Source organism: Gymnoscopelus braueri (genome assembly GCF_963280865.1).
Source record: "Gymnoscopelus braueri genome assembly, chromosome: 20".
NCBI classification, from domain to species: Eukaryota; Metazoa; Chordata; class Actinopteri; order Myctophiformes; family Myctophidae; genus Gymnoscopelus; species Gymnoscopelus braueri.
In genome coordinates this window covers 18,753,251-18,766,811 of record NC_137622.1, presented here as the reverse complement: position 1 = coordinate 18,766,811, position 13,561 = coordinate 18,753,251, and the positions used below count along the sequence as shown (strand labels likewise).

Genomic DNA, 13,561 nt, shown 5'->3' with positions numbered 1-13,561 from the left:
ATTCACCTCTCTAAAAAGTGTCCAGTCTGAAGAAGAGGCAACTGCTTAACTGCTGTGAGATAACTGTGAAATATTTAAAGGTTGCTTTTATTTCACCCTATGAATTTCAGGAGTGAATAATGCTGTAGTTTGATTGAGCCATATAAGGTCAGGTCATTCAAATGTTTCTGTCAAAGGGAAAACTATGTAAATTGTGATGAATAATTCAAAAGAAACTATCAGCTTACTAGAGGTTACCTTTCTCAGTTGCCATGGTAGGAAGACATGCATTATTTACTGGCTGGGTGGCTCTGACTGCAGCGGCTTACGGGCTCTCAGTCATTTTTAGAACTGTTCAAACTGTGAGGATTAAACATACCGGTAATCCATGAGGAAAAAATAGTTCGTCTGGCCCTCACGTTTAGCTTCGAATGAGAGGGAAGGGATTGGGCGGCGGTATCACAGATCATGTAGGCCTAATCTCCTGCCGGTTTACCAATGGAGGAGCCGATGTTGACGCAAGAGGAGGTGAAGCCACAGAAGCGGGTGAGGTTCCGCGTGGCTTCAGGCAACAGCGGTCGGGTTCTGAAGGAGATGTTCAAGGATGAGGGCCCCTCTGACTCCTTGGATTCGGACTGCACCAGTAGCTCAGACGCTGAGCGGGCCAGTACCCCGTCCACAAGTGGCGATGCCAGTGCACACCTGTACGGATTTCTGGGTTCTGAGTTGGACGACAGTGAGAGCGAGCCCGATGAGCTGCTCATGTATGCCGGGGCCTCCAGGGACCGGACGTTCACCACCAAGAGGGTCAACATCCTAAGCAAAAATGGGACTGTGAGGGGGGTCAAGCACAAAGTGAGCGCAGGTCAAGTGTTGTTTGAAAACCTGCCCGAATCCAATGGAGTAAGTATTACTTGAAATTGATTGAAACATGTGATGTTGCTTGTCATAATATTATCCCTTCCATCACAGTCAATGGTGGAAAGTAACTAAGTAGGCTACACTTACCTACTTATGTACAATGTTGATGTACTTTTACTTTACTTATTATTATTTCCATTTTTGATACTTCTACTCCACCATGCTGCGCCTCAGGCAAATATTGTACTGTTTACTCCGCTGCAATTAATTGACGGCTTTAGTTAAATGTACTTTGCAGATTTAGATTGTTAATACAGAACATACATTAACTGGTGTATTATTATACCGTAGGTTAAGCTACTGTACCATGCAGCACCTAAAGTAGTAATGAACACATTAATGCATTACTTCACCATAGTGAATAATTGTATGTTTGGTACTGTAAGTATAGCAGCTCCTATTGAATTAGTGGTTCATATATGTGTCACTATACTGTAAATAACTTTATATGAATACATTTATAATTCCGGCATTCGTTTAATGTTATGTTCTAAAGAGGGACAGCAGCAGTGGCAAACTGATGGTCCTCTTGGCTCTTTCATAGACAAATCACGTAAAAGAGAAGTACAAATAGAAAGAGTGAAGACGAGAGGTGGAAGGAATTTGCTTTAAAATAAAAATGCTAAAAGGTGATCTAAGTCTTTGACTTCTCCTTTTGCTCAGACGGAAGTCTGGTTAAAGGTACTACATGTACACATATAGGCTAACCTTTATAAATGTAAGTCTGGTTAAAGGGAGATACACAGTATGTAGACATATAACCTGTATGAATATAAGTCTGGTTAAAGGTATACTGTAGCTACATGTAGACATAAATATTGTAAGTCTGGTTATAATATTTTCTACATGTAAACAAGACATGTAACCTATATAAATATAACTCCTGTTAAAGATAGCTACAATATGTAGATGTAAGTCTGGTTAAAGGTAGCTACTGTACATGCAGACATACAGTATAACTATAAAACATACTGTAGATCTGGTTATAGGTAGCTGCATGTAGACATATAAACTATATGATTATAAGTCTGGTTAAAGCTACATGTAGATGTATAACACATATAAAAGACTACAAAAGAGGACAAGGTCATGGTTCAATTAAAGTTTAATGATGCATTTCGGTAAGTGTTACAGGAGAACCTAATCAGGTTAATGAATTCTCAGCCTTCGCTTTCTAGGTTCCCTGTCCAACGATCGGCTTGCTCTTAAGTAACACCTACACTGTACAATCCTGACTGTTAAAGGTGCAGTGAGTGATTTTCTTTTGTTAAAATGAGAGTTAAATAGCTGTATATTCTGATAATCATTGCTATAGAGTGTTTGTTCAATAACTGGGGTCTCTGTCTCTCCGACTCCAACTCTAGAAAATACATATTCAGGTTGGGATATCAATCATATCCAATCAGGAGAGACAACTCATACAGGATAGAGGATAAACAAGTGAAATTGGAACTGATGACGCAAAGAAATTGGAACACTATAAAACGGAAGCTGATAAATGGATTCTCTCTCTCCTGATTGGATGAAATTGGCAACCCACCTCCTTATTAAAGAGATGGAGAGACCCCTGTTACTGAACAAACACTCAAGCAATGATTATAGCTGAGTAGAGCTTTGACCATTTCACAAAAAAAAGTTTTATTTTAAGAAAAAGAAGAAGAAAAAAAATCACTTATAGCACCCTCAAAGTCATATTTCTTTCAATTAAAACAAGCAATTTTAATATAATCTTTCACTAGTAGGCTATATTTTCACAACAACCCTTGCACATAAATGTGTTTCTTTTTTACAACTTCTCTAAACTACACTATTTCTGCCCTCAACACTTGCGCCAAGGCACCAGAAATATTTTTCTAAATATATTTATTTATGTATCTTACAGTTAATAAATACCGTTTCTGACAACTTGTTACATTCCTAAAGTTCCACGGCACTAGGAACCAGCCCATAGAGCAGGAGCCTATATCTCCTGTGTCTGTAGCATGAGGTGGCTTAATGTACAAGTACATCCCCCAGCCATGATGTACTGTACAAGTACCCCCCCTGGACATGACGCTAGTATGCCGCAGGGACTTACTACTTAATGCTCAGTGCCAAGCAGGGAGGCATTGGGTCCCATTTTTGTAGTCTTTGGTATGACCCGGCACAGGAATTGGACCCCAAACTCCCAATTTCCGGGCGGACACTCTAACCACACGGTCACTGAGCTGGTAACTTCTGTATAGAAAGACACTATAATGACAACAGATCTACAAGGGTTATCGCCAAAAACACATGAACGTTACACATTTTTTAAATTTTTATTTAGAGTAGCCAATTATTGTTTACCCCCTTTTCCTCCCCAATTTAGTCGTTGTGCCAATTGATTCCTCCCCACACACATTTCTGTGTTGTATCCTACTGACCCACATGCCAGTGAGGAGCCCCTACCGGGAGGACGTAGAGTCTTCGTCCTACTTCTCCCGCCCAACACTCCCCGCTGACAGGTCCCGTCCCAGCCCGTAGGAGTACATGCAATGACCAATATCACCCTCCCCGCCTGGCTTCCCTCTCCCGAACACGGGCCAATTGTGTTCACATAGACGCCCAACAAAGCCGGATGCACCACGGTGGATTCGAACCCACAACCTGGCGGAACAGAAATCGATAGGTCACCACATTCGGCACAACACTCGGGACTTTTTAGAGGACTTTAGGTGTGAAAGTCACACCTAAAGTCCTCTAAAAAGCTCAAGTTTTATCAAGAACCTGACACTCAAACAGGCCGTTCAGGGCATTTCTAGGGAAAATCATGTCATCTGCCATGGTCACTGGAGGAAGTGGGAAGAATGAGGTCTGTGCTAATCTCGAGGGAAAGTGGAGATATTCTACTAATTATGCACATCTTCTGCCACTATTTTCTCGAATAATTTGTTCAGCCTTCTTTCCCCTTTCTCAGTTGTACTGTACAATGGCGTCTTGTAAACACTCTACTCCAGCCTCAGGGCACTCCATGGAGGAACACTACACAACAGATATTTATTATGTTGGACTGTCTTTTATTAATCATAATGCCTGTCACGTCTCAGCAGGGCTAACCTTCTTCAGACATATTTGTCAATGTATGTCATATGTCACTATGTAAATGCATTGTTATTTTGGAGTCTTTGCCCTTTATGTAAGGCATAAACAATGTAAAATGTGTGTGTGAACACACATTTGTGTTCACTTCACATAGGCCTACTGTATAGAAATGGGAGAAAAGCCTGTGGCATATTCAAATTTCTGGTTCTGATCAGTTCATCCTATGAGTCCAAGTGGACGTTTGTGCTATATCAGGTTTATGAGAACGGGACAGATGTGAGGTCACAGTGACCTTGACCTTTGACCACCAAAATCTTTACGTCACCATTTAATCAAAATGAACAATTTTGTGTATGAATTCAAGAGTTAAAGCCAAAATGTTGTTTTATGAAGTCAATGGGTAGACAACCTGAACACATAATGCCTCTGGCCACAGCTGTAGCTGCTGGAGGCATAAAAGCATGGTAACACTGTGCTTTAACTTTACAGTCCCTGATCAACTTTTTTACCCATGGAAACGTGTTATGTACACAATAATAATAATGAAAATCTCCCCCAGTACAAAATGCAACAATTGTGTACAGTACATGTTGTTGTTGTTAATAATAATAATATTTTTTATTTTTTATTTTATTTATTTTATACATGGTTAACACACCAGGATCAGTTCACTATAAAATAATGGCTTACCTGGGGTGACACATAGCCGAATGGTTAGGCTGCATACCACATGGGCGCAGAATGCCTTTACAGGGTACTCGGGTTGATTCCAAGGGCCGAGTGGACAATTTCCACTACTCTGTGTCCTCATTTCCTGTCTGTCTCTTCACTGTGACTGTCTGATTAAAGCATGAATATATAATAATGGCAAACAAAAAAATACCTTTTGGCAATTACATAACCATATGGCATTTAGACAAATACTCTGACAAGCTCCATGTGCAGAATGTCTTTTCTAGGGTGAAGTTGATATTGGTCAAGGGTCAGAGAGATGTCTGCTCTTGAATGAGCATTTACATCCACTGGATTCTCTTCCAAGTTGACCTGTGACGTATAAGTAGAATATAAGGAGAAAAGCAAGCAACAACAGTTTCATGAAGCTTCATCTTCCTCCTAGCAGGAATTATCACTTGAGTTTGGACGGATTGTGATCTACACTACAAGCTTCCGCGTGGTCAGAACTACCTTTGAGAGATGTGAACTGGTGCGGAAGATCTTCCAGAACCACAGGGTGAAGTTTGTTGAGAAGAACATTGCCCTGGACTGCGAGTACGGCAAGGACCTGGAAGAGCGGTGCAAACGTGTGGGAGAGCCCCCCTCCCTACCAGTGGTGTTCATCGATGGACACTACCTTGGGGTTAGTGATTTTACTTGTGTATTTTGAATCCCACAATTTGGCATCTATTCACCACCATTTTTTTCAGGGTGCTGAGAAGATACTGGATATGAATGAATCAGGAGAACTTCAGGATCTTCTAACAAAAATTGAGGTAAGTGTTTACCTTTGGAAATGACAGGAATATGTTTACATATTCATGTTTAATATTTGATTTGTTCAGTGTTTATAAAATCATAATATATTATTCACTTGTTTGCCTTAAAGGTCAAGACCACTTTGGTAGAGGTTTGGGTTGTGTAGCTCTGGTCCATAGCGTTAGACGGAGAACTCCTTCTAACGCTATGAACCAGAGCTACTGTAGGTTCACTCGGTTGTGTAGTTACCTTGTTATGGTTAACTCCAAAGGTGGACAAGAAATCTAAAATAATTGCTCCATTGATTAGAAATGTATTATTAAAACATGATTCACTCATTGACTTACATTACAAAACTGCTCTTAAAGTCACTTTAGCACATAAAAGAACGCACACAAAGTTGATTCAGACATAGAACATCACCAAACCCAGTACTGTTTCTTTTTTTTTAACACATCGGGTGCCAGCGTTTTATTAAAACAGATTACTTTGAGTGCCAGAGATCTCACCGTTTGTAACGCTGTGCTGTGCTGTGGACTCCACGGCGAGCACCCACACATAAACAATGGATGCGTGTACGACGATTGATGGTCCTGGCTAACGCCTATAATAATAACATCTCTCACACGAGTCGCCATTACGGAGTAATCGGCCATCGAAAATGACTCGTTTTCCCCAATGCAAAAAGTTTTCATCAAGGAGATAGAACGGGAGCGGACGGGTGTTTTTTGGCACGGTGATCCATCTGTCCCTTCATTCTCAGAGTCACCGTGGGTGAATCCAGAGCTGCCCCACCCCCCCCCCCCCTTGTGGAAAAAAAACAAAAAGACTGATAACATATATACCGTGTTCGGCACCTATGCGCTACTCTATGAAAACACGTTTTTTACCGTGTTTGGCACCCGTAAAAATGTTAACTTCCTGTTAATTTCGCAATTTTTATTAAGAAGAAAACCCAGACTGGATCCGCGGATCCAGATCTTCAAATAGTCAAATCAGCAGGTAGTTGACATTTTTATTAAAAAAAAAAAACAGTACTGGGTTTGGTGATGTACTATATTGTCTGAATCAGCTTTGTTTGTGTTCGTTTATGAGCAAATTTATGAGCAAATTTTGAATGATCAATTTCTAATCAATGGAGCAATTATTTTGGATTTCTTGTCCACCTTTGGAGTTACACCATGGCAAGGTAACTACACAACCCAAACCTCCGTAAGTGGTCTTGCCCTTTAAGCCATTGAGATGAACACAATGAGAACAGGAGCTGTCAGTTTTCCTTTTTCAATGAGAGCATCAATAAAACATCAGTCAACTGCTATGCACATCAATATTTGACCGTCAATACTAGAATGCTTGCTTACTGATTCTACTTCCTACACATTAATTAAAACGCACCAAAGCAGATCATAATGCACTGTAGTAGTGCAATGTAAGCAAAGGAAGGCCTCTTGGTCACTGGTCTTTGGCCTGATTCGAACCCAAAAGCATCCACTCACCAGTATCAAGTGACCAGAAAAGCACCGACTTATGCAGTTACTGACTTGAAAAGAATGTGAGTGTCAAAATGGCAAGTGTCAAATTCCACCAAGGAGTGAGTTTAGATTTAGGGCTATACTGTAGCATGCAACAACCACGTCATAGAAACTGAAATTGTGTAACCTGGCCTGAACTCCAACTAACCCCATGGTAACTTTAGACATGCACTTTGCTCAAGACAGTTCCTATAATTTGGAGGTCAGACCTCACAAAAGTATTCACATCAGAACACAAAGCTCTTTACCGTTGACAATAATAACCTGTTAAGTCAAGCAAAGACTAATTAATCTAGGGTTAAAATGGCTGGCTGTCTGGGTTTATCTATGTATTTGTATGTTTATCGACATTATGCAGAGTTCTATTCTAAAACATGATCTATCCAAGTTGACTCTAAAATAATATGTATTCAATCTGGAGTGTTAACTAAGCACTCATGGTTATTTAGTACCCAGGGTAGGCTACTATTAAAGGTGCTGTAAGTGATATGTTTTTGTTTAAATAAGTGTTAAATAGCTCAATAATCCCATAGTAATGATTGCTTTAGAGTTTTGTTCGGTAACAGGGGTCTCCTCTTCTCTCCAGGTCTTTAGTAAACATAACATACATTTCCAAGTTGGGATACTAATTTTATCCAATCAGGAGAGTGAACTCATACAAGATACAGGATAAACAAGTGAAATTGGAAGTGATGGAAAAAACAAAAAAGCTGAAATGTTTTGAATTGAAGACTATAGCAATGAATACTAATAAAGTAATGCGATATAGTATGCAATATAGCACTAACATATTAGAAAACACACAGAAAAAAACACCAGAAAAATAATAATAGCTTACAGCACCTTTCATTTAAGAAGTCTTAGAAAAAAGAAAAAAAAAGTATTATTAAAACTCGTTCTTTCTTTCCCCCAGAGGGTACAGCAGCCCTCCACGTGCCAGATTTGTGGGGGCTATGCCTTCATCCCCTGCCCCATGTGCCATGGCAGTAAGATGTCTGTATATCGCAACTGCTTCACAGATTCCTTCAAAGCCCTCAAGTGCACTTCCTGCAATGAGAATGGCCTGCAACCCTGTCTGAGCTGCAGCCAATGAACTCCATAATAGAGGATATTAAGTGCCTTACCACAAGCAAAGTCCTGAGTGTTCATTTTACTCTGAGAGTTAAATTACCACTTAGGATTTTACTGTGCAAACTGTTCTTGCCTCTGGGTCTGTAGGAAGGGTCAAGCATTGGACTGCATTAGCACTAGTCAGTGGAATAAACCACACACACACACGCACGCACGCACGCACGCACGCACACACACACACACACACACACACACACACACACACACACACACACACACACACACACACACACACACACACACACACACACACACGCCCATGGCCATTATCAGTCAAATATTAATTTGTAATAAAATAAATGAATGGATTTTGTATTTGGTTAGTTTTATATTGTACACTTTATTTTCGGTATGTGTGACACTGAGAATAATGTGTAAAAGCAGATATGTGACTTCAATACAGACATGATGCTGGTTGGTTACCAAAGGTTTCAGAGGACATGTCACCATGCCAAAGGAGAGACAACAGTAAATATAGTAATGTCCTCACAACATGGCAAACTGTGCTCTGTGGTAACTACTAAACATATGACTGCGCTCTAGTCTTCATCCTCAAAGCAAATGCCATTGCTAATAACAGGGCTTGATTCTCTCAGCACAATGCAGCTACACTGAGCATTGAAAAGTGTGAAAACAAAGCTGAATTGGGAGGACTGTATACTAATGAAGTCTCTAGTACTGAGGGCTCACTGTAAGTGTAAATCTAGCCTCTCCCCAGCATTAATTAATGAATTGGGTAATCACTGTAGAAGTGACAACAATCCCTTATTGGCAAGGCTCACATCACTAATCCCATTTCAAACAGCATGAGGGTCAGCAGTCAGCACAGAGAGGGAAAGTTGAGTACTCAGTTTACAATCTGCACATTTCCACAAGTACTTTTATTATAGAGGTAAAATCTAACCAATATCCTTTCTGTAGTCTGCTCAAATGTTTGCCATTGTATGTATGGATACAGGATAGGTTGGCACTAGGGACATCTGGGCACCTCAGTGTAAAATTGGCTATTTGATCCAAAATATGTTTTTTAATCTTTTTTACATGATGGTGAACATGCACGGTGCATCATTATCAGACTTAATTTTATCCTTCAACTTCTTGTTTATGCCCCAAAATGACTGGATATACATGTTTTGCAGCAATTTGTAGACATATTAGACTTAAATTGTCGAATGTTTAAGCATGTTCTAATCATGTATAGGCTACTTTACTTAATTTTTTTTCCCCAAATATGTTTTTTTTTAAAAAACATTTTAGAAAAGAATCACAATAAGTAATAACCTGTTTAAAAGCAATTGATGCATTACATGTCAAGACATTCCGTGCATTATCCACAGCAGCAGCCAGGCACCACAATCTAGTTTTGTTTAGTCAGTTCAATAATATATTGATGATGACAAGATGACAGTTGGGGTTCCAGTGAATATTTTAAAGACAGACGTTAACGTAGGCTACTTCAGATAATAACAGGCTAGGAAACTGTCAACAACGCAATAGCGGCAGCACTACTGTGATCCGCAGATTGAGGCAAGCCACCCCCAGTCCATATCATGTTTAAATAGACGAGCGGTAGCCTAACCACACGACACGCGCCATTGTAGGGGTTTATGTTGTTGTTCAATGGATGATGTCATTCGCTTGGCTGACGTCCAGCTCTCTATGCTATCATAGCCCTGTACAATGCTGCTTGAACATGATTCCACAAGGCAGCACTGTAAAGAGGCTAAAAGCGTAGAGCATCATGAGGCTAAAAGCGTAGTAGAGCATCATAGAAAGATGCATCCTCCTTGCGCGTTTTTACAGCCGCTCGGAGACAGTGCCTTCCATCCTTCTCGGGTTTCCTGTGATTGAAAAAGCAACTACAATAATAACACGATTATGTGGAGAGAGAGAGAAAAACAGCACAGGCGCGTCCGCTCGCCCCAAAACACAGTCGCCCCGGGGCAAATCCGGCGACCTCGGAACGGTCGCCACCCGGTATTCCTAAACCAAACGTAACCTCAGTAAACTATGCCTAAACCTAAGCTTATTCCTAAATGTACGTTGTAACCTCAGTAAAATGGTGCCAAAACCTAAACTTAACTTCAGTAAAACTATGCCTAACCCTAAACTTATTTCTAACCTTATCGTCAGTAAAACAAATACAAGAACCGCTGGGGGCGAGCCGGCGAGCGGTCCGTGAAAAAAATGGGGGCGAGCGTGCTTTGGGGCGAGTCTTCCGGTTACGGTTACCTCAAAGATAACATAGATTCCAGATTAAATTGAATGATTCAATATTGATGCCCACTTAACAGGCTATTTTGTCTGCAAATAGCTTGCAGGATGTGACTGCAACATTTAGGAAAATGAACAAATAACTAAATTGACAGCCACATCTTGACGGACGGGGGTTGAAAGCAGTTTGTGGTGAGGTAGATAGGCTATGAGGTTTAAAGACCCCCAAAGCAGCAGTCTATTGCGCCCCCATACGGTAGCCTGCTGGAGATTCAATAAAGGGGGAAGGGAAATTTAAACTATAGGCTATACATCGGAAATGATGCCAAAAATGCTAATTGGGTATCACTAGTCGAGGCTAATGAAATACGCCAGTTCATTATATAGTTAAGGCACAAATGAAGGCTATAATGAGAGGCAATAATGATTGTGTCTGATCATCACATCATGTGCCAGGTGTGCTTCCACGCATGATTCTTATCATATGATAATAACCTACATCAGTAAACTGCTATTTATGGTTGATTCGTTGCACAAGCGACCATTTAACCGAGGAGGGGAACATGAAAGGAGACGAGATGATGGGCAGTGGCACCACGGGCACAATTGACTTGGGAATGGCATGAGGAGACATGACATGACACCAAGCGACAACATTTAATGGTTAAAAACCTGCAGCGATCAGAGTGTCCTTTCCTCTCCATTCTCTCCGGGCTGGTCGAATAATAATGATTTCAGTCGGTTGGGTTTAGTATGTATGGTCCAGCCGCGATGCCGTGCGTAATGTTTTCAAGCGCCGTCAAGCGAGCTTAAATAAACCCCAAACCCTGCATCATGTCAGAACATTGTAAGCATTTGGCTTCCGGTCTGTGGATTTCAAAATAGAGCGGTGGCGGTGGGTGGGTGACCATATTCAGCGTCCTGGGGTGTGTGGCAGTGATGGAAGAACTACTCACATGTTTTACTTAAGTAAAAGCATCAATACTGCAATATAGCAATTCTCTGTTACAAGTAAAAGTTAGAAATTCAAAATGTACTTGAGTAAAAGTACAAAAGTATTGGTATCAAAATGTAGGCCTACTTAAAGTACCAAAAGTAGAAAGTAGGCTACTCGTTATGCAGAAGAATGTCCCGTTTCATAAGTTTTCAAATGTATACAAATCTTTTGAAAATAGCAGATCTACAAGCTCACAATGCATCATGATCGGCTATTTTCAAATGGCCTAAATGGGGCTGAAGTTGTTAAAATCTACAAAGTAATTAAAGATGTCAAATCATTTTAGCGGAGTAAAAGTATATTTGCCTGAAATGTTGTGGAGTAGAAGTAAAAGCAGGCTACTGAACATTGGACATACTCAAGTAAAGTAAAAAATACCTCAAAATTGTACTTAAGTACAGTACTTGAGTAAATGTACTTAGTTACTTTCCACCACTGCTGTAACTTGACACACATCTTCACTATGTTCTGTCTGAAATAACCATATTTGTATGCATAGGTGAGGCAGTTTGCTACAAGTCTAAAAGCTCATGGCTACTTAATAATACAGTTTACAGTTTCAGTTTAGGCATTTAGCAGACGCTCTTAATCCAGAGCGATTTACAGTAAACAGGGATACAGTCTTTGTGATGGTCAGAAGAGGTCAGCTATGACGTGATATTAATAGTTGGAGTGAGTTGCAAGCCCTTCTTTCACGTTATATCACTGCCCTTGCAGTTTGGCTCGGCACCGAGAGGTCAGAGGTCAGAGGGTCAGAGGCTCATAGGATGTGATGTGCCTCATCTTTGTCTTTGAATGTTCAGCTATGTGATCCAAACATAGTGAAAGAAAGAAAGAACATATAACTGTTAGTATTAACGTGACATGATTGCTCAGACAGTGGGCTATGTGTTCTGTCTGAAATCAGTGGTGTAAAGTAACTACCGGTACGTACATTTACTCTAAGTACTAAGTACTGTAGTTAAGTAAATGTTGAGGTATTTTTACTTTACTGGAGTATTTCCAATTTTCAGCACTTTTACTTCTACTCCACTACATCTCAAAGGCTTAAGTTACTAGTTCATTTGTAGATTTGGATTATTATTACAAAACATACATAAACCATTTCATATATACATTTTGGCCATTTGAAAATAGACGATCTACAAGTTCACAATGCGCCACATCGCGACACATTGTGAGCTTATAGATCTGCTATTTTCAAGAGATTTGTATACATTTTATACATTTGAAAACGTGTGAAATATGAAATTAACGGTTTGTCACCAAAGCTTTTATTTTTTAAATGAGTGGACCGGAAGTTAAATGCTTACCACCATCTCACATGACGCAGGTTTTGTGGCTTATTATCAACTGCCTTGACAGCGCTTATAAAATGACTGTTTTTATTGACGTCAGCGTATAGGCTACAGCTCGCCTTCTCATCCCTACAACTGCAACAGCTATTAACCACTTAAACCCCAGCATACATATTGTGGGGAAAGCTTTCGCTGAAAATAGCAGATTGACAAGCTCTCACAACACCACGCAGTTGACTACTGGCTATTTTCAGTGAAAGCTTTCCCCACAACAGAAAACGGAAAATACACTAGTATAGAGCCCTGAGGGACTCCGCTCAACCATAATGGGATTTAAGTGGTTAATGGACTGGACTTTACATCGTCAACCACCGGAGCATCACAAATGAACAGGCCTACTGCTCCATTTAAACTTTAGTTTATTCCTCATTCAGATCATAATGCTTAGGCATAGACTAACCACCATTTTGCAGGCTACCAATGGTTTACTTTTTCATTTTTAGGAATATGACATGTACAAAATAGAGACACCAGGTTGGCTAATGAATGGATTGTATGCCTATAGTTGCAAGCAAGAAAACACTTGTCATTGATGATTGCCAAATGGCACATCACATACTGTACGTACAACATGGGTGTTGATTGAGATGCACTCGCCAATCTAAAATCAGATTAACCACTTAAACCGCATATGGGTAACCTGAGTCCCTCAGGGCTCGATACTAGTGTATTTTCTGTTTTCTGTTATTGTGGGGAATGCTTTCGTTGAAAATAGCAATAGACAAGCTCACAATGCGATGCGTGAGCTTTCCCCACAATATCATTTTCTACGCTTACCTGTAGGCCTACCTTTCTTATGTTTCCTGCTGCATGTGATGCTGCCATTACAACTGAATTTCCCTTATGGCATCAACAAAGGTCTATCTAATACAGTAGAGGTATATGCTACAAAC

At 40.3% G+C, this 13,561-nt stretch overlaps 1 protein-coding gene across 1 annotated transcript; it reads left to right on the top strand.

Annotated features, from left to right (window-relative positions):
* Positions 1 to 434: 434 nt before the first annotated feature.
* grxcr1a (glutaredoxin and cysteine rich domain containing 1 a) lies at positions 435 to 8,061 on the top strand (the record flags this gene model as incomplete). The annotated part of the gene is made up of 4 exons (XM_080416055.1): positions 435 to 882; positions 5,081 to 5,320; positions 5,388 to 5,453; positions 7,882 to 8,061. Exons 1-4 carry the CDS (start codon positions 478 to 480, stop codon positions 8,059 to 8,061), a joined length of 891 nt encoding a protein of 296 aa, XP_080272181.1. The 5' UTR covers positions 435 to 477.
* Between the last annotated feature and the right edge of the window lie 5,500 nt (positions 8,062 to 13,561).